We start from the raw sequence: 22,138 nt of genomic DNA, 5'->3' as shown, positions 1-22,138 counted from the left end.
TGCTAGAAATACAGAAACGAGCTACTGGAGAAGTATTTTCCAAACAATTGCTGGACATTGGCAACAGTAAAACGGTTGATATTTCGACGGTTGCATTCAATTTCCCGTCACTTTCTGCCAGTTCACCGAATCAAAATCCCAACTCATGGGAAAGGTGTTTCCAAACATTGCACAAAATTACAATTGGTTGAGCGAACGTTGATGCGAAAAACATTGTTGTCGACGAATTGAATTTTAAGATTCAAAGTGAAAATGTTTTCGAATTGATGACGTATAAACGGTAGATTCCGATTGCAGCTGAAAGTCGGATCTGTAATCATAATGTTACGAAACATAAACCGAGTCTTTGTAATGTCACCCGACTTGGGGAAAACCTGATGAATAACGTCATCGAAGCAACAATACTTAAAGGAAATTACAAATTACGTTTTGATACCACGGATGCCAATGGCTCCGACCGACACGGTACGGCTTGCATTCGCAATGACAATTAACAAATCTCAAGGGCAGTCATTGCGTGTTAGCGGTATTATCCTTGAAAATCCATGATTCTCGCATCGTAAATTGTATGTCGCCTGTTCCCGGGTCGGAACACCTAAATCTAAAAAGTTCGTGTATCATAGAGCATTGCAATGAACGAAAGTATGATATCACAGCAAAGCAATGGATTTTAATTGGTTACTTGAATATCGACCTTTTAATCAAAATGTAAATAAGATTCATTGTACATAATATGTACATTTGATTTGAAAATACATATTATGTATTTTCAAATCAAATATAAATAAAACATAATACAAATTCACAAATCGAACACAAACATTTTTTCTAATTTTGACAGTACAACGTCTGTCGGGTTTGAAGTATTGTAATATTTATTTATTTGTTTATTATTTTTAAACACTTAGAGATTATTTTTTTTCGTCTATCGCTTAATTTTATTTTTGTATTTAAATATTCACTTAAATCGCGGAGCGAATAAAAAACACATCTGCTTCTCATGAGAATACAGCAAATTCTTTAAATATTTATGTACAAATTTATTTGAAGAAAATTGTAATAATTACCAGATTGGGCTCCACTTAGTTGAGATATACTTAGTGAACTTAAGATATTATTACGGTTTTGAATTTCTTGGAGTCTGTGAAGGTCTTCTTGATGCTTTATCTGACTTTGATTTTGAATATGTTGTTGTTGTAAATTTTGCTGAAGTTTTTCTTCCATCTGTTTGTTTGTTTTAATCATAACATTTTTTAATGCTTCTTCCCATTCTAAAAAATACACAATTTTGTTATCATAATCCAAATAAAAATTTTAAAATATGAATTCCACCAACAATATAAAAACCAAACAAATTTGACCTTTAGTTTTTTAGTTTTGAATAAAATAGCAAGTAGCTCAAAATAAAATCATCGCATTTTAGGTGAAGATGTGTGTAGCGAATATAAATAAAATCGGAAGACTCTTTCTCAAATTATTTGTGATGTCCTATGGAATTCATGATATAATTACCCTTATCGTGGTTGACGTAAACGTTTTACGCCTACTACAGTTTCGTACTAGATTAAAGAAAATGTTTAATTTACGCCAACCACGATAAGGGTGAATATGTATGTACTTGTTATAATTACCATTTGTAGTATTTTGATATCCATCAATACCTAGTGTCGAAACAGAAATATACCATTGAAATATTAATGAATTAAATAAATGTATAGTGACCGACAAAAGTCTACGTACGACCATTATTTTCGTAACTCGCGGACTTCTTAACATAATAAGTAAAAGTAATGATGCAGTTTTATTTCAAATGTATTTTTAGTAATATAACAAAAAAATATCGCTAAATTTATAATTAATTTAAACTATTATTCACAACAAATTAAAAAAAAATATGTTGACAAAAGTCTACATATGATCTGTACACTAAATAAACATTTTTCAGCGAATACAAATTTTCATTAAATTCAATATTTCGATGGGCCACTACGGGCATCTACAAGCGTCTGGGCATCGAAGTTTCAGTTCTGCGGACTTTATATTTTGCCATTCTTCAGGAAGCTTCTCCTTTTACATTGCACAGTGGTTTAGAAACTTTTTTTTTGGAAATAATTCGGTATCTCGGAACTATTGGAGATATTATTACAAAATTTCACATGGTTAGAGCTGAGGTGTTTTTGAATTACATTTGTTCAGCTTCCTAAGGGTAATACGGGCCAGTTTGTGCCCCCTCAAAGTTGGTCACCTCGGGTCTCAAAATTTTTAAAAAATCCCCAAAAATTCATTTATGATCCGAATGAGCTGAAATTTAAAATATAAATAGTCCTTGAGAAGATCTACAAAAAATACGCTTACATGTGTAGGTTATATATATATATATATATATATTTATATATTATATATTTAGGTTTAATTATTTATCAATCCTCAGGTCATAATGTTTTCAACAGTATCAAATACTTATATAAAAAGCCTTTATTTACTCCTCAGAAGTTCCACAAACCTTGCCCGCTTTGACAAATTTGTACGTTTTTTCATATAATGCGTGCAAAAATCTGTTACACTAAAATTTCTGTTAAGTCAGTATGTGTTTGAATTCAATATTTACATTTGATATGTTAATAACATTTTGTACGCATTATATGAAAAAATGTACAAATTTGTCAAAGCGGGCAAGGTTTGTGGAACTTCTGAGGAGTAAATAAAGGCTTTTGATATAAGTATTTGATACTGTTGAAAACATTATGACCTGAGGATTGATATTTTAGTAAAATTAAATAATTTTATAAAATTTTGGGACTTCATTTACCTTAAAAACTTAAAAAACTTTCATATGGTGATTTTCAACGAATAAAAATATAAAATTTGATTTAATGTAAAATTTTAACGGTTAAAGATATCATAACAAAATTTGGAACTAATTTAGATCCAAATGTCCTTAAATTAATGACATTATATTTTTTGACATTTTTTATTTTCAAATACCGAAATTCCTAAAACGGGGAAAATGTGTTCCAAAAACTGAGTTTTTTTAGAAAAGTGCCTACTGTGACGCTATTTACCGTGTGATAGTAAAACAACTTTCTAAGTATTTAAACAACATATAGGGTTATACAAATACGGAACTTTTTCGAGGATCGGTGCTTTGCCTTTTTAGAATTTTTTACTGAAAAATAAATATTTTTTTTTAAAATTGTCCAAGTTTGGATAGGTCTGGGGGATACTGTGTCCGCTTAAGTGAGCCCAATTTTACTTTACATGCTTTTGCATTAAGTTTTCTTTCCGGAACATATAACAATTTTATATAGTCCCAATGAAAATTTGTTTCTACAAAAGAAAAAATATAGGGACTTTTTTTAGGAAAAATCGTAAAAAATTAGGCCCATTTTACATGTTCCAACTTTGGATGCGTGTAACTATTTACACGGACGAGATAACTGTTACCAAGTTTTTTTTATTTTATTTAGAATTTTATTGCCAATATAGCTGATATTCTGAAAAAAAAAATTCGACCCTCCGTAGGGTCGCCATATCTAAAAAACTAAAAAAAATCGAGCAAAATTAAAAAAAAAAAAAATAAACCTAAATATCTCTTCAACTGAAGGAGATAACCTACACATGTAAGCGTATTTTTTGTAGATCTTCTCAAGGACTATTTATATTTTAAATTTCATTCGGATCATAAATGAATTTTTGGGGATTTTTTTAAAAATTTTGAGACCCGAGATACCGAATTATTTCCAAAAAAAAAGTTTCTAAACCACTGTGCATTGGTTCACAAGTAATAAGATGTTTTCGGATCATCCGTTGTAGAATTTCCCACACGTACTCAATAACATTTGAGTCCGGGCTTTGAGGTGGTATGTACAATTGTCGTGGGGCATGGTAGAGTAGCCAATCTTTGACAATTTGAGACGTATGTTTCGGATCGTTATCTTGCTGAAAAATCCAACTTTAACCAAGAGTTAAAATATCAACCGGTGCTCTCAAATTTTGTTCCAAAATGGATTTGTACTGATAACGATCTATATTATCCTCAATAAACACTAACTTTCCCAATCCAGAAGCAGCGACAACTGTAGCGAGTAAGTTTTTCGGATTCATTGCTGTATTTGTTTTGCGCCATACTTTATCTCTCCCATCACTTTCAAATATGTTATACTTCAACTCATCAGTGAACAAAACTCGCTTTCAGAATTCCATGTCCTTTTAAAGTGCTTTTGGGCGAATTCCAAACGAAGTTTACGATCCGTTCGCTAATTTACGAGGATTTCTGCTTTAATTACCATTATTATTTAAGGTTCTTTGAATTATTCGTGGATAAACAATAACTTTTGATTTTGTTGCGAGTTCTTCGGCCAATTTGGTGGTATTTACTTTTGGGTTTTTGTTGACTTCTTTTAAAATGAAGATTACATCTCTACGATATAACAACACTTCGCAGCTTGTTTTTAACTGTACCAGTGTTTTCAAAGTAACTGAATATTTGAACTGTAGATTTAATAAATTGCATTGCTTATCTGTTAGTATTCAAAAAAAACAAGACATGCTGTGGTGGTATGTAGACATTTGTCAATGTTTTTTTATTGTTTTTTATGAATAATTTAGCAAGTTAACATTGCAACAAAATTTTTTTTTGGTGCATAGCAATAAAAGTAGATTTCAAACAAAACTGCATTATTATTTTTTTATTTACCGGGTTTTCTCTCATAAAGTGGCAAAAATTGTGGTCGTACGTAGACTTATGTCGACCACTGTATGTAATTTGCAATGAAATTATTAGTAAAAAATATATAAGTATATGCAATGTCGTTTCTTACCATTTATCAAATCTGGCAAATTAGGTGCAGTACCAGTGCTTAATTGATTTGGAATTGTTTCTTCATTTTGTTTAAGTTTCAATGGCATAGATTGTTGTAGTATCCCTGTTGTTGAACTGAAGAAACTGTTTTCATCAAAAAGATTTAATTTTGACATTGTATCTGAAATAAAATTAGATATATTAGTATTTGTTGTTGTCATAAAACAATACAATTTTCTAATCCAGGGTCCTGCATTCTCCTACTTTAATCGGTTATTCCATTAGAAATAAGCGATCCCTTTATTTATGTTTTCTTAGTTCTTAGTGAATGTGATTTTTAAATCACTGTTTTCTAAATAGAACCGTGACCACGCTTTGTCTATGTGATGTAAATACATTATTTTATTATTTTAATCTGCTCCTATGTTAACCAAAGACTAGTATTTATTGTTTCTTAATAAAAACATAGGAAAATAACAGATTTTTTTAAGTAGCAAACAAGAAAATTTTTGGAGAACTGAAATGTCTCTTAACACTTTATACACTTTGTAAGATCAAATCAGTATGTAAAAAATGTGAAAGAACGACATGAAACCTGTTACTTTGTATATTCTGTAACAGTTGTTACCAATGATTTTTTGATTCACAATGATTAAATCACAGGCATTCAAATATCGCTCATACATATATAGTAGAGTGTCCCTTAGAATTAAATTTTTTGAAATTTTGACACGGTACCCCCTGAAAACGTTCGTAATGACCTAAAATACAACCAAAAATTTTTTTAGCTTGTTCTAAGAAGGGCAACCCGTGCCGACTTTCGATTTAGTTTTGAGGTGCATTTACAAGGGGAAAAATGATTTTTTTAAGTTTTTTTTAAATTTAGCTATTAAGTAATTACTTTTGCAATTTAATTTAAAAGAATCGAAATGTGTACGTAATTATCATTCTAATGAGATATAAAAGACAAAAATTGGTTAAAAAATGTTAAAGATATAAAAAAATCGCCATGCCATTAACGTATCTCAGGCCACTAGAACAAGAAATGTAGGAACAAAATTAACATATTTTGAGAAATATTAAAACAAAAGTTTATTCTTATTTAAAATATATCCATATTTACTTGTATATGAGTTTTTATTTTCATAGGATACAGTTAACCTATTCGCAGGTATAACCAAAAAAAAATATTTTTTTTAACGGTTTCAAAACTTCAATTTAAAATTTTTAAAAATTTTGTTAAACAAATTTCAAATTTTTTTGATCATCACATGGGGATTTATTTACAACATAATAGGGAATAAAAATGTGAAAAAATATGCCTATACCTCCTATAGTTTTTCCGTACCTGCGAAATTAATTTTTGCGATTTTCGAGAAAAACTAATTTTTTGGCCATATTTTGGCGAATGAGCCCAATTTACTTACTGTTATTAATCTTCTTCTATATAAAAAAATCAATTGTCGTTCGTTGGTAATTGCATCAATTGAGAACGGCCGGACCGATTTAGACATTTTTTTTTTTTAAATGTTGGTCATAGTCCAACTTAGGTTTTTACGGAACCAAAAATTTACCACGCCCACTTTTTTCGATTTATCTAAAATCTGAAAACGGCCACACCGATTTGGATAATTTTTTGCTTAAATGTTCGTAGTTATCCAATTTATGTTTTTACTGAAGGAAAAATTGACTTTTACGCCCACTGTTTTCGATTTATCTAAAATCGACTAATTTTTTTTTAAATATTCGTAGTAAAATTCGTAAGAAAAATTTACCACGACCACTTTTTTTTCGATACATCTAAAATTGCAGAACGCCTAGGACGATTTGGCTATTTTTTTTTAAATGCTCGGTATAGTCCACAAAAGTTTTTTACGCCCAATAATACGACCACTTATCAAATGTTTTAAATATGTGACCAAAGGTAGTGATCGACCGCCATCTACAACATTGACCAGATTTTTTGAATGATAAATTTGCCCGAACCTGCTATACTCCGAAATGCTAATATCTTGGCATATACTTGGAATCAATCGTCAAAGAAATTCATATTTCTGGAGCTGTGATCATTCATATTTCTGAACAAAAATCGATTTTTTATATAAAAACTCAAAATATCTAAATTCGCTAATAACTTGGCCAATAAGCGTTTAATCAAGAAAAGGAGCTTGATCTGTGATCACTCATATTTCTGAACAAAAATCGATTTTTTCGATATCTAAAATCGTTAGTAACTTGGCCAATGAGCTTTTAATCAAGAAAATGAGCTTGATCTGTGATCACTCATATTTCTGAACAAAAAAATCGCTAATAACTTGGCCAATAAGCGTTTAATCAAGAAAAGCAACTCGATCTGTGATCACTCATATTTCTGGCCAAAAATTGATTTTTTATATAAAAACTCACAATATCTGAAATCTATCTATATAAATAAAAATCAAATGTCGTTCGTTGGTAATTGGTAATTGCATCAGCTGAAATTTTTTTTTAAAATGTTGTTCATAGTTCAACTTAGGTTTTGACGGACCACGCCCACTTTTTCGATTTATCCAAAATCGGAAAACGGCTGTACCGATTTGGCTAATTTTTTGTTTAAATGTTCATAGTAAGTTTTTACTGAAAGAAAAATTGACCACGCCAATTTGTTTTCGATATATACAAAATCGCAGTACGGCTGGACCGATTTGGCAAATTTTTTTTTTATTTCACAATAGTCCGCAAAAGTTTTTACAGAAATAAAATTTGTCTACGTCCACTTATTAAATACATATGCAAAATACATCGATCTGTGATCACTCATATTTCTGAACAAAAATCGACTATATAAAAACCCCAAATATCTAAGTTCGCTATTAACTTGGCCAATAAGCGTTTAATCAAGAAAAGGAACTCGATCTGTGATCACTCATATTTCTGAACAAAAATCGATTTTTTATATAAAAACTCAATATATCTAAAATCGTTAGTAACTTGGCCAATGAGCTTTTAATCAAGAAAAGGAGCTCGATCTGTAATGACTCATATTTCAGGCCAAAAATCGATTTTTTTGTATAAAAACTCACAATATCTAAAGTCGTTAGTAACTCATATTTCAGAACAAGAATGGATTTTTTTATAAAAAAACTCTGAATGTCTAAAATCGTTAGTAACTTGGCCAATAAGCGTTTAATCAAGAAAAGGAGCTCGATGTGTGATCACTCATATTTCTGAACAAAAATCGATTTTTTTTATAAAAACTTAAAATATCTAAATTCGCTAATAAATTGGCCAATAAGCGTTTAATCAAGAAAAGGAGCTCGATCTGTGATCACTCATGTTTCAGAACAAAAATCGATTTTTTATATAAGAACTCACAATATTTCTAATCGCTAATAACTTGGACAATAAGCTTTTAATGAAGAAAAGCAGCTCGATCTGTGATAACCAGGGCAACCAAAAATATGCTCTAAAAAAAGTGTTTTATGCGCATATAATATGCACTTAAAAATGCAAAATATGCTCTTAAAATATAAAAAATATGCACTTAATAGTTGGTTATTGTTTGATTTAAAAATTTCATTAAAAAAATATATATGAAGTAAATAAAATATTGAGCTCATAAATTAAAATTGGTTATTATAGGATTAAATATCGATTTTAGGGAATTTGGCACTACATGAAAATAGTTTGATTCAATTCATTTTATTATATTTAGAAATAAATTACTATGTGTTTACTTAAGTTTTAAAATTTTTTAACTTAATCTTTGTTTTAGATTTCCGAGTTTCTTAGACAATCATAATCAATTGATTTGTCTCATCTTTTAAACTGCTTAATACTTCAAACTTTTTTTAGTAATTAGTGGCATAATATTTTACATTCTCAATCCATGTGTCCCAATGTTTATAGGATCCCTACTGAGGATGTACCCAATAAGTTTCTCCAAATGTTTCTATTCTATATGAAGCTTTAAAAGCTTTTTTATCATTTGAATAATGTTTCAAAAACTCTGTGAATAGCGTGTAATTTTTTGGTAAAAAATTGCAAAGGATTTTGGAGCATTCATCATGTATCTAGATCAGAGGTTCGCAAAAATAAATCCTCTCACCAACACACTTACTCTCACCAACACATTCAATTCTTTATTTTATTCAGTGCACCTACAAACACACAAATACAAAAACTGAAAAAATAAAGAAAAAGTCATACACCAGTGCTCATGCGTATTCCTAGTTATCTCGTTGAGTGGACAACGACTACTAAAATGTAAGAGCAGAAGAACACGTGTGATTTTATTTTCCACAATTGTGGTATGGGCTGCGCATTACTGATCTAGATTAACATCTGAATTCGGCTTCTAAAATTTAAACAGAATTATAAAAGAGCCTTACAATAGTGGAATGATTAGTTCTATTTAAGACTGCGGCAATTAAAAAAACTTTTTGTTCAAGTTTTATCACTGCGACTTAAAATACCGTGACATTTCCTATGTTTCTTCCTTTCCCATCCATTGTATCGTTTATCGATATCCACGTATATTCTTTATTAACAATTTCTTAATAAATTTTTTTACAAGTTGTGTAAATATATCAACGGGTTTTGAACGCGAGATTTTCGATAGATCTTAATATTCTGAACGTCTGTTGAATACTTGTTTAATTTTACATTAGAGGTAAACTATTAATGCCCAAACTATCTCAATATCAAGCTGACTAAAATTCCTTCTTTTAAATGTATCCAACAATTTTTTAAGAAATTGCCCATAACAATATGCAATTTTGGAGTTTTCTTTTAATTTTTTACGTATTTTTACTATTTGTTAAATTTTAATATTTGTGTGTATATTTTTAATTTAATTGAAATATATGTAAACTAAGCTCCCTTAAATCAACGAAAACTCTGTGAATATAAGCGATTATGGGTACTCTATTTTTTATATAAGTAACTTAGGCCAATTATCATTGGACCTTAACAAAATAGTAAAATATAGAAATGAAAAATTACAATACAAACAATAAAATTATATAAGGAAAATAAAATAATGAAAAATAAAAGAAAATATCCAACAAAAATGTCCAGTTATGAGTTAAATATGCAAAAATATGCTATAAAACGCAAAATATGCTAAAATATGCAGTAAAGGGCAAAATATGCAAAAATATGCGCTAACAAATCGATGCCAAAATTCTTAAAATTGTCTGAAACGGATAAATACTAACTCATATGTTTATACGACGCACAGCAAAAAATATGATATTGCATATTTTTGGTTGCCCTGGTGATAACTCATATTTCTGAACAAAACTCAAATTTTTATATAAAAACTCAAAATATCTAAATTCGCTAATAACTTGGCCAATAAGCTTTTAATCAAGAAAAAGTTCTAGATCTGTGATCACTCATATTTTTTATTTTTTTTATATAATGTTTATTTAACCAAAATTCTTAAACTATAAATAAAGAAATAGTAATACTTCAATTAATTTATATACACTGTCTCATAAACGGGATCTCAAGTATATTATATAAATTAATACTATCATTTTAATATTATATAATTGTGTAAGTTTAACAAAAAAAATGTTAATTTATACAACATATTGTAAAGAAAAAATGGCAGAAAAAATCCTTACTTTTATATTACAAAAAGATAAAAAAAATATAGTTAAGGGATAAAACAAGAGAATGGAAATTATTAAGTGAGCCACCAATACTTTCCGCTGTCAGTTGGTTTTCATAAATATTTTTTGTAGTGGCTCCTCTATAAACATGGTAGAATATAGGAATGCCAATTTCGTTTTGTATAAAACCATTTCTATCTAGGTATAAAAACGCCTCTGGTGGTACATATCCGGTTTGAAGACTTTTCTCAATGTATTCATGATTGGCGTAATAAGGTGCCATAATCAAATTATTGTCGTAGCATTCTAGACTTTTTGTAATGTGGTTTCTTATTACATGAATTATAAAGTGGTCAATTCTACTAACTTTTGCATAATTATATAACTTCCTGTTAGATATATATTTTAAGTAGTTACTATTTTGTGATCTATAAAGAGAAGTACAACTTCTCAAACATTTTCTTAGTTTTTCCATATATACTGGGGAAATGTTGAACCATATTTGGCAACCATATACTAAAATTGGGCGTATTAGAGATTGGTACATAATTATCTTAACTGTTGTATTTATATATTTTGAGATGAAAAGTTTCCTATACATGAAAAAAGCCTTTCTGGCTTTTATTATTTGAGCGTTAACATGAAAATTAAAATATAAAAATTTATCTAAGTAAATGCCTAGATATTTCACAACATCTTTATTTGGGATATTTACATTGTTATATTTACATTGGCATCAAGGATAATGCCAAAAGATTTCCAATTCTTTTTGATGTTAAAATTACACTTCCCTACATCACTCATATTTTAGACCAAAATTCTATTACTTATATAAAAACTCAAAATATGTTCATTGATTTACATGTATGCTGTTGTTGCTTGGACAGGATAACGTCTGTCGGGTCAGCTAGTTTTAAATAAAATCGGTTCAGAATATTATAGTCCAGGTAATTTTAAATATAGTCTGAAAGTTTTCCTAAAATCGGAAAACGTTAATCCTTAAATCGTGAAGGTCAAAGGTAAAATTTTTCAATATTTGGAATTTCTAATGGAAAGATAGCGCAATGTTATATATTTTTTTGGCCGATTTTAAACTGAAAAAATGCATTTTTTCCCCTTGTAAATGCACCTCAAAACTAAATCGAAAGTCGGCACCGGTTGCCCTTCTTAGAACAAGCTAAACATTTTTTTGGTGGTATTTTAGGTCATTACGAAAGTTTTCAGGGGGTACCGTCTCAACATTTCAAAAAAATTAATTCTAAGGGACACTCTAATATATAGCCATAAATTTAAAAAAAAATGGTAAAATTATAAATTTAGGTATCTTAAATTTTAGATCATTAAATAATATAAAATAGTATTCTATAAGATGTTAAATTTTCTCAATTAGTATCTTAAGTATCTGGGTAGAGAATTCCAAATCATTATAGTTCAAACCTGAAAATACCTCTCATAAATCGAACCGTTAATACGAGGATACCAAGTACTCCAGACAATTAGTCCTAAAAATCGTATAAAAGAGTAATAATCCGAAACATATGACCTAATTCGAAGGTTATAAACAAATCGTATAATTCTATATTAAAGATTAGATTATATTAGATTAGATTACGCATTAAACCACCAAAAAACCCAGCCAAATTTCAGCAAAATACAACATATTAGACATCAATAAACGATGAGCTGACACATGTAGATAAATAAAGATTAAAAGAATATAATCTCCGAAGTTTATAATTTATTCTAATACATAACCAGTCAAAACTAAGATGACAATCAATACAGACACCAAAACATTTAACACACTCTACAATTCAATACCAACATTGTCAACCATAATAGACAGATTGACATCTGTACTAGGTGACTTAAAAATCATGGTCTTGGTTTTAATCAGGATTAATACAAAGTCCACAATTCGACATCCAAATCAAAATGTAAGATAATACCGTATTGACCATACACTCTAAGACATCCATAAACTGATATTCTCATTGATCATGGTGCGGTAAAGAAATCCATTGAATGTAACGCGAGCGTGTAAACCGAACGCTGCATTTTCTATAAGTTGCGCAAATCGATGATTGATTTTCAAAGTAGATTTGAATAATTTGGTAGCGTTTTTCAGGCCTAAATCTATTCATGATGATTTGCTAGAGTTACTGATCATAAATGTGACCACATAGTATACAGAACGACGCTGACCACACTGAAAAAACTGACTTCTACTTGAAAGATAGGATAATATCAACCTACAAGCTGCAATTGAAAACCTAACCAAGTCCAGAGTTTCCGTAATAACATTGAATGACTAATACGATCAAACGCTTTAGACAAATCAAGCAATACTAAGACAGCCAAACATTCATATCAATAACCTTCTTATTTGAATCCGTCAGACCTAATAAAAGCGATAAGGTATTTAACAATGATGAAAACCTGTTTGATAGGGATTTACCAACACAGAAAAAATTATATCTTATACATTTTCTATTAATAAATTTGTAAGAAATTAAAATTAGTTTTAATTACTTTGGTAATTCAATCAATAACTTTTGTACTTAAAACCACATTTTTTGTGTGAATGTGTACATAAAATCTAATTTTTATTTTCAGTGGGTCTTGTAAAATAAGACATTAAAAAGAAAACAATAAATTTATAAAATAAAAATGTAAAAATTACACAGGGCAACAAAATCGAAAAAATTTTAGAGACTTTTAAAACCACTACACAATTTTGATGTATTGTGGTTCCAGTAGTACAAATATGGTCCACATTTTAATTTCTATGGAGAAGTTTTTTTTAAAATTTTTTTTTTTTTTGGTAAAATTGTGAATTTTTTAGACGTTAAGTGAATTCGCTCAATTTCACAAAATTGTACAAGCGTGTACTTTGAGTGTAAAACACACATTTCATGATTTTTTTAAAACATTTTGACATAAAAAATATAGTTTTTGCTTCAATTTGTTATTATAACTCCTAAACTACTGAGCCGATTGAAACGCAATATATATGTAAAAATTTTAACATAGCATGGGGAAAATGTTTTCAAAATTCAATCAATCGAAAGAAGAACATTAACTACTCAATTTTATGTATATCAAACAAAAAAGTAAAATTTTGTGAAAATGTGCGAATTCACTTAATTGTGAATAAATTAAAAAAAAAAACAATTGATTTGTATATTCGATATATCATTTTGTTGCTATTACACTGTGCGACAGCAATTATTGGACTTGAACGGGACCATATACATATGAAACCTTATGTCATATATAGTAGAACTGCGTTTTTAGTTTTTCATTTTGTGATCTTTTCTCCTTTTTAAAGGACTTCAAAGTTTTAAGGATATACAAATTTCAAAAAAATTATTTAAATAGTTCTGCTCATTAGTTTTTTTTTATATGGATATCAAATGAAAGGGGAGAATTTCTAGAAGTAGATAATTTTTTTTATTTTTACTTTTCAGGACGAAAAGTTGTAAAAAATGTCCTTTGAAAAATGTAACCTTTTATATCCTTGAGAATTTCCAATATATTTTTCTAAAAAAAATATATGTTGAAACCATGCATATACTTTAACACATGCTTAAATTTCGTTCTTATAGCTTTATAAGTTAAACAGAAAAAAACATATTATTAAGTTCATTAAAAAAAAATACTTTTATCGATACAGCAATTAAGATTACAAAAATATTAGATAGTTCTTTTTGGACTTGAACAAGTCCACATACACATGAAACTGGAGATCGTATATAGTAAATCTGCGTTCTCAGTTTTTAATTTTCTGATTCTTTCTTCTTTTTAAAGGACTTCAAAGTTTCAAGGATGTACAAATTTATAAAAAATTAAATAAATATTTTTATAAATGTTTGTCAAATTTTTTTAATATTTCAGGACAACAAATTTCAAAGAAAATCCTTTAAACATTTTTTCTTTCATGTCCCAGATAATTTTCCCACTAATTTTAAAAAAGGGTTGAGTCTATTAAAAGTTAATTCGTTTTTATTTATCAGGATACATTGTATATAAAAAGTTAAATATCTTATGTAACATCAAGCATCTAGTAGTTTTGAATTGACACGTCAAAATTCTTATAAATAATTTTTAATAAGTGGTCATTTTTAAAAAGTAATGTGGAATGTCCTAATAAAAACAAATTTTGTGTTGTTTGTGGTTTATTTGTACCCTTTAATAAAGGAAAAAATGTAACACAGGCTTTTGTGGATAAGTATGAACAATATTTTGTAATAAACATGGTTCCGAAGGCATGGTATATACCAGAAGTTGTGTGTAATTATTGTTACAAGGGGTTACTACGATCTAAGCAGTTCCCAATAAAATATGTGTACCCAGTAATTTGGTTGAAGCGGAGTGAGCATTCGCGCGATTTGTGTTACTTTTGCCGAAATCAGCCGAATACCATCAGGCTGAAGAATCAAGATAGGGAGAAAATCGTTTACCATAAATGTGATTCAGTGCAGCCCGCGGTACTACGTTCAACATCAAATCCAAAGGCTCCATCGGAAGAGGTTCGCACAATTCCATGTGATGATTTAGAATTACTGAGTATCGGCTCTAGATCAGAACTTTATTCGGAATTTTTACCAATAGGAAATATGCTAGCCGATCCATCGCCGCATTTTATAACCCAAGCGGATTTTGATGATCTCGTGCGTGACACAAATATTTCGCAAAGAAGTGTAATGTGTATTCATCAGTGCCAATTATTTATGGTACAGATGTTAAAGAAAATTATGAAAATATAAGCGCTATTCTAAAATTAATAAATTATGACCGACATTGTTGGATGATTTGTTCTGGCCTGAAAATAGTTGCCATTTTAATGGGTTTAAAAAAAGGGTTTGCCAAACACCAATGTTTTTTGTGTCTTTGGGAAGGTCGGCGCAAAGATCTTCATTACTCCGACCACAAATGGCAGCCTCGTATTGTTCATCAGCTTGGACAGGATATCATTGAGAATATTCCGCTCGTGCCGTCATCAAAAATAATACTTCAACCGCTACACATTAAATTGGGACTTATAAGAAATTTTGTTCGTGCACTCGACGTTGACAGTGCAGCTATGGTGCACTTGAAAATTTTTTTTCCCAAATTAAGCGAAGCAAAGATTGACGCCGGTAGGTTCGATTTCTAAATACTTATATTATTGTATTACCCTAAGTAATCTCTTATACTTTAAGGTGTTTTTAATGGACCCCAACTAAAAAAATTGTTAAATTGCAAGGAACTTCCAAACCTTCTATCACCTATTGAGAAAAATAGTTGGAGGAGTTTAGATGCCATAATAGAAAATTTCTTAGGTAATAGAAAATCTGAAAACTGCGAAGAAATCGTCCGCAATCTCGTTCGCAACTTCGGTGAAATGGGTGTGAATATTTCACTGAAAATACACTTCTTAGATAGGCACCTAGATTTTTTTCCCGATAATTTGGGTCATTTTAGTGACGAACATGGGGAACGATTCCACCAGGACCTAGCAATTATTGAAAATCGCTTTAGAGGAAAGAGCTTGTCACATGCTCGCTAAATACTGTTGATCGATATGTCGAGATTCACATAATCCATACCAGCGGCAGAGTAAACGTATCCATTTTCTCCATAATATATTTTTATATTTCTTCTTTCTTTTATATCTTTATTTAGTATTTAGTATAGCTTAAATATTTTTTTTATTATATAAATTTAATTTTTTTATAATAATTGTTCCTGCTGGTACTAATTGGGAATTTGTTGTACATCCTTGAAACTTTGAAGTCTTTTAAAAAGAAGAAAGGATCAGAAAATTAAAAACTGAGAACGCAGATTTACTATATACGATCTCCAGTTTCATGTGTATGTGGACTTGTTCAAGTCCAAAAAGTACTATCTAATATTTTTGTAATCTTAATTGCTGTATCGATAAAAGTATTTTTTTTTAATGAACTTAATAATGTTTTTTTCTGTTTAGGCTTAACTTATAAAGCTATAAGGACGAAATTTAAGCATATGTTAAAGTATATGCATGGTTTCAACATATATTTTTTTAGAAAAATATATTGGAAATTCTCAAGGATATAAAAGGATACATTTTCCGAAGGACAGTTTTTACAACTTTTCGTCCTGAAAAGTAAAAATAAAAAAAATTATCTACTTCTAGAAATTCTCCCCTTTCATTTGATAGCCATATAAAGAAAAACTAATGAGCAGAACTATTTAAATAATTTTTTTGAAATTTGTATATCCTTAAAACTTTGAAGTCCTTTAAAAGGGAGAAAAGATCACAAAATGAAAAACTGAAAACGCAGTTCTACTATATATGATCTCAGGTTTCATATGTGTATAGTGTCGTTCAAGTCCACCAAAAAAAATGTAAAATTGTATCACGGTGTTATATGCGGGTTTTCGATTTTTTAACCTATTATAAAGGTTAATAAAGGTTATGTAAATTTTAAATTTTTTAACTCTTTTTGCGTTATCATAAATTATTCACAGTTCAGTTCTAGTTCAGTTCGGACGTGTTTATTTTTACTCCGAGTTAACTCGTTATTTTAATGTATCTATCGGAAAATAAATATAAATATCACCTGTTTATTATTTACGCGAAAGGACGCTTTTTTTTTTAATAATATTATTAAATAAAAAAATCAAAACAACAACTAAAAGACAAATAAGTAAAAAAAAATTCTTTATATTTTTTTTTCTTTTTTTGAACCTTTTTTGTGCATTGACTATTAAATGAAGATCAAGAGTGTTAACGAAAGTAATTACAAATACTCTTAAATGAGTCTCTTCAACGAAAACAGTGAGCGAAGGTTAAGTGTAAACGGCAGAAATGCATACGTTACAGTTAATGTAGACGAAAAAAATATAAACAAAACAAACAGAAGAATAGATGACAACTTGTTTTTAACAGCCAAACCTGTTAACCGCGCTCGTTCTTGTTCCCCCGCATTGACAACAACTAATGATTGTCAAACAAAAGAAAATTCAACTCAATCAGAAAATAAAAATATTTTATCTATGCCTGAAAGTATGCTAGCTATATCAGCTTCAGATACGAAATCCACCACACTAACTACAAATAAAATTAACCCATTAAGCGGCGCTTTACCCAAGATTAGTCAACCATTAAATAATGAAAATAAATCCCAAATACAGGTTGGAATGGACCGGTATATTACAGTTTTAAAACGGGCACGAAGTCCCAAGTCCTCGAAAGCGGCACCCTTGGCCAAATTATATAAGGATAGTGAACCTCATAGACTAAACAATGAAAATCGTTTTTCTATTCTGGAATGTGAAACTAATGAACCAGTAAATAAAATCCATTCTACAAAACCACCCCCCATTTACTTGAGAGAAAATAATTCGAATCCACTGGTTCAGAGCCTGATCTCATTAATAGGAGAGAACTCTTTTTACGTAATCCCAATCAAGAAAGGCACGATTCATGAAACTAAAATACAGGTCAATAGTGAAAACGATTATAGAAAGGTCGTAACATATTTTGAAACTCAAAAGAAAAGTTTTTACACTTATCAGCTGAAAGGAAGCAAGGTTCTACAAGTTGTAATAAAGGGTATTGACTGTAATGTTGAACCACTCGAAATAAAGCAAAGCTTAGAAGATAAAGGCTATAAGACAAAAAATGTGATAAATATTAGAAATCGCGAAAAAAATACCCCAACCACTCTTCCGTGTTGGACTTGAACCCGGTGAGATAAACCTGAAAAAAAATGAAACACATCCCATATATAACTTGAAGTACTTATTGCATCGTAAAATTACGGTAGAAGAACCACACAAACGATTTGGCCCCGTTCAATGTATGAATTGCCAAGAATATGGACACACCAAGGCATATTGCAAATTGCCACCAGTATGTGTCATTTGCGGGGAGTTGCATAACACATCCCAATGTAACAAATCTAAAGATGATCCTAAAATAAAAAAATGCAGCAATTGCGGAGGTAACCACACAGCAAACTACAGGGGTTGTCCTGTCTACTCAATTGTTAAAAAATCACAAAGCCAGAAACCAAAGATTTTCCCCGCTCAGCCATTAAATAACATCAATTTGAACTACCCCCCGTTGCAACAGACATATGACAACAAAGTAACATATGCAAATGTACTTAGAAACAACCAAACTCCGCCGCAAGTCCGTCAACCCCAAAACGAAAATATGAACCCAGAGGTAAGAGAGCAAACGCCAATTTTCAATTTTACCCGACTAGAATCTACAATAGAAACTCTTGTGCAATCGGTAAATAACTTTACAAACTCAATGAGTAACATGATGCAAGAAATGCTTAAGATGCAATCAATGTTATTGAAGGCTGTGCTTAACAGACCATGAACTGCCTAAGAATATGTTTTTGGAATGCAAACGGCATACGCCAACACAAAAACGAACTCGAATATTTTTTAAGAAACCAACAAATTGATGTAATGCTGGCTTCTGAAACTCATTTGACGTGCAGAAGTTCCTTTCGAATAAATGGATATGTAATATATGACACCAAAGATCCCAGAGGAAGAGCATGCGGAGGCTCGGCAATTTTAATAAAAGCTCGAATAAAACACTACTTAATGTGTGATTTTTGCGAAGATTATCTTCAAGCTACTACAATCTGTCTTGAAGATTTTCATCGAAACTTAGTGATTTCATCGATATACTCACCCCCAAGATTCTCAATTACAGAAAGTCAATATAATAGATTTTTTAAATCACTAGGCCCCCGTTTCCTGGCTGCTGGCGATTATAATGCTAAGCACACATTCTGGGGATCACGACTGATTACCCCTAAAGGTCGTGTTTTGTTCGACTCAATTTCTAAAATGGGTTTGCATGTGCTTTCGAGCGGCCAACCTACTTACTGGCCTACTGACCCACGAAAAATACCGGATGTTATTGATTTTAGCGTGATGAAAAATATCCCTAGAGAAATGATTCAAATTGAATCCTCGCTGGAACTATCTTCAGATCACTCACCCACTATTATTACTTTATTGAGCCCCCTAGAAATTGTATCCCCGACTGGTAATTTAGCGATGGCAGGCACAAGAATAAATTGGCTCAAATATAAAAAATACCTCAGTACACATTGCTCGGAAAACATACCGCTAAGAACACCAGAAAACATCGATCACTCTCTTATCAATTTCGATAAAAATCTCAGAATGGCTGCTCAACATGCTACCCAAACACCCCGAAAATTCAGATATAATAGAATTAATTCTGCAGATGTCGAACGGCTCTTAAATGAAAAAAGAAGATTTCGAAGAGAGTGGCAATTGCACAGATCCCCCAACTAAAATCGAAGCTTAAAGATTGTATAAAAAGACTTAAAAAGCTCTTGGAATTTCGAAAAATGGAATCATTGAATAAATATTTAGAAAGCCTGGACGCAACCCCACAATCGGATTACTCATTATGGCGAGCAACAAAAAATCTTAAAAGACCCGTTATATGTAAGTCCCCCTTGCGAAATTCAAGTGGTGGTTGGGCAAGAAATGATACTGAAAAAGGAAATCTGTTTGTTAATCATTTAAAAAAGTATTTACACCGAACACATCAAACGAAGCAATTGAGTTGCCACCTGTTGCACCCTACTTTGCAGCAGCCGTACCCCTACGTTTTGAGATTCGAGAGATCGAAAATGCTATTGCTGATTTAAATCCCAAGAAAGCGCCTGGTATGGATAAGATCAGCAACAAGATGCTTATGGAGCTACCCCGGATAGCAATAAAAATAATTCTTTTTATTTTTAATGCTATATTACGACTTGAATATTATCCTCCAGAATGGAAGGTTTCACTGGTTACCATGATACCCAAGCCGGGAAAAGATCACACAAAAGTAGAATCATACAGACCCATCAGCCTATTGTCTAATATATCAAAGCTATTTGAGAAGATACTTATGAACAAGTTGTACCCGATGTTAACTGAAAACAATTGTATTCCGAATCATCAATTTGGTTTTAGAAGAAAACACAGTACTATCGAACAAACCCATAGACTTGTAAATATGGTGGGAAAAGCGTTTGAAGAAAAGAAATACTGTTCTGCACTCTTCATCGACATCTCTCAAGCGTTTGATAAGGTATGGCATGCTGGATTAATATACAAATTGAGTCAAAATTTACCGGCAAACACACATAAGCTGTTGGAAAGCTATTTAACTGGTCGAACATTTAAGGTTAAAGAGGGAAACTTTTTAAGTACTGCACAACCCATTGAAGCTGGAGTCCCCCAAGGCAGTATCCTGGGACCTTTTTTATATTTGATGTATTCGTCTGATATGCCAACTAACAATCGCACTCATACATCAACATTTGCTGATGATACTGCTATTCTAAGCATTCATGAAAACCCTCAAGAAGCGTCTCGTCACTTACAAAACCACATATTTGAATTAGAAAAATGGTTAAAACAATGGAAAATTAAAGTCAACGAGCAAAAATGTACACACATAACATTTACATTGCGTAGAGAATCATGCCCCCCTATTCATATCAATAACCAAACAATAATTCAACAATCGGAAGTGAAATACCTCGGAATACATCTCGATCGTCGCCTTACATGGAAAAGTCATATAGATGCAAAGTTGACTCAAATGAAATTGAAATCAATTCAAATTAATTGGCTTATTGGCAGAAACTCCACGCTTAGTTTAGATTGTAAACTTCTACTTTATAACATGATCATAAAACCGATATGGTGTTATGGCATACAGTTATGGGGCACGGCCTCAGCGTCAAATGTAGAAAAGATCCAAAGACGCCAAAACAAGTTTCTAAGAATGATCACAGTTGCCCCCTGGTATATCAAAAACGCGAATATACACAAAGATCTAAACGTGCCCATTGTAAAAACTGAAATCTCGAAAAACGTACAAAAATATTTAAAAAAACTTGAAGTTCACCCAAACCCGCTGGCCCGCAACATATTAGATAACCGTGGCCACACTCGATTAAGAAGGAGGGACACAGCAGACCTAATCTAGAAGGAAGAATGCCAATTTAACCAAAACAACCATGAACACAAAATTTTTTCGTCCGGCACTGGCTGGACTAATTAAATAATAATATTAGATATAAGATTTGAACCACTTATTGTTAGTTCATTAAATAATGAAGATACAATAAATAAATGATGAAAAAAAAAAAAAAAAAAAATAAATTATGTGGAGAAACATCTAAAAAAAATACATTTTTAGAAAAAAAAAAATAAAAATTTTTACTATTTTTGTACTTAGGTAACCATGATACATCAAATCTATATAGTGGTTATTAGTGAAACCTTTTATGCTGTCGACCTGTGTTATGTTTTCCAAACAATTTTTCAAATTGTTTAGCCCACTATCGCATTGGAATCTATTTGGTTACGTATTGGTGGTCTTTATTTTTTATTAAAAATGCACTTTTAGCAAATGCTATTTCAAACATAATGAACTTTTCAATGCAAGGGCAAAATACTCAATAATTTAAGTTATTTTTCATGGGTTCGGTAAATAAGTACTAAAGAACTCATGAAAATATCCATTCTTCTTGAACAACTTGAATTTTTTTGCTGGGTTAGTGTTCAGCGCTAGATTTTTTTAACACGCATTTGAAGTTAGTGATTTTGGAACGCTGCACAGTGGGTTAGATGGTGCCCAAGTGGCGATTAATTCATAGAAGCCGTAGTTTTAAAATATAATATTTTTTATTGATGAGTTATTATA

At 30.7% G+C, this 22,138-nt stretch overlaps 1 protein-coding gene across 1 annotated transcript in view; it reads right to left on the bottom strand.

The window, feature by feature from the left end:
- Cnot4 (CCR4-NOT transcription complex subunit 4) overlaps window positions 1-22,138 on the bottom strand; it is a 391,020-nt gene that overhangs the window by 155,856 nt on the left and 213,026 nt on the right. The window contains exons 8-10 of the mRNA XM_065499894.1: window positions 4,821-4,982; window positions 1,632-1,661; window positions 1,068-1,271 (exon numbers count right to left, since the gene is read on the bottom strand). Of these exons, the coding sequence (XP_065355966.1) occupies window positions 1,068-1,271; window positions 1,632-1,661; window positions 4,821-4,982 (396 nt within the window). The remainder of the gene's footprint in view (window positions 1-1,067; window positions 1,272-1,631; window positions 1,662-4,820; window positions 4,983-22,138) is intronic.

This window comes from Calliphora vicina, chromosome 2, assembly GCF_958450345.1.
Source record: "Calliphora vicina chromosome 2, idCalVici1.1, whole genome shotgun sequence".
Lineage (NCBI taxonomy): Eukaryota > Metazoa > Arthropoda > Insecta > Diptera > Calliphoridae > Calliphora > Calliphora vicina.
This window is presented reverse-complemented; position numbering and strand designations above follow the sequence as displayed.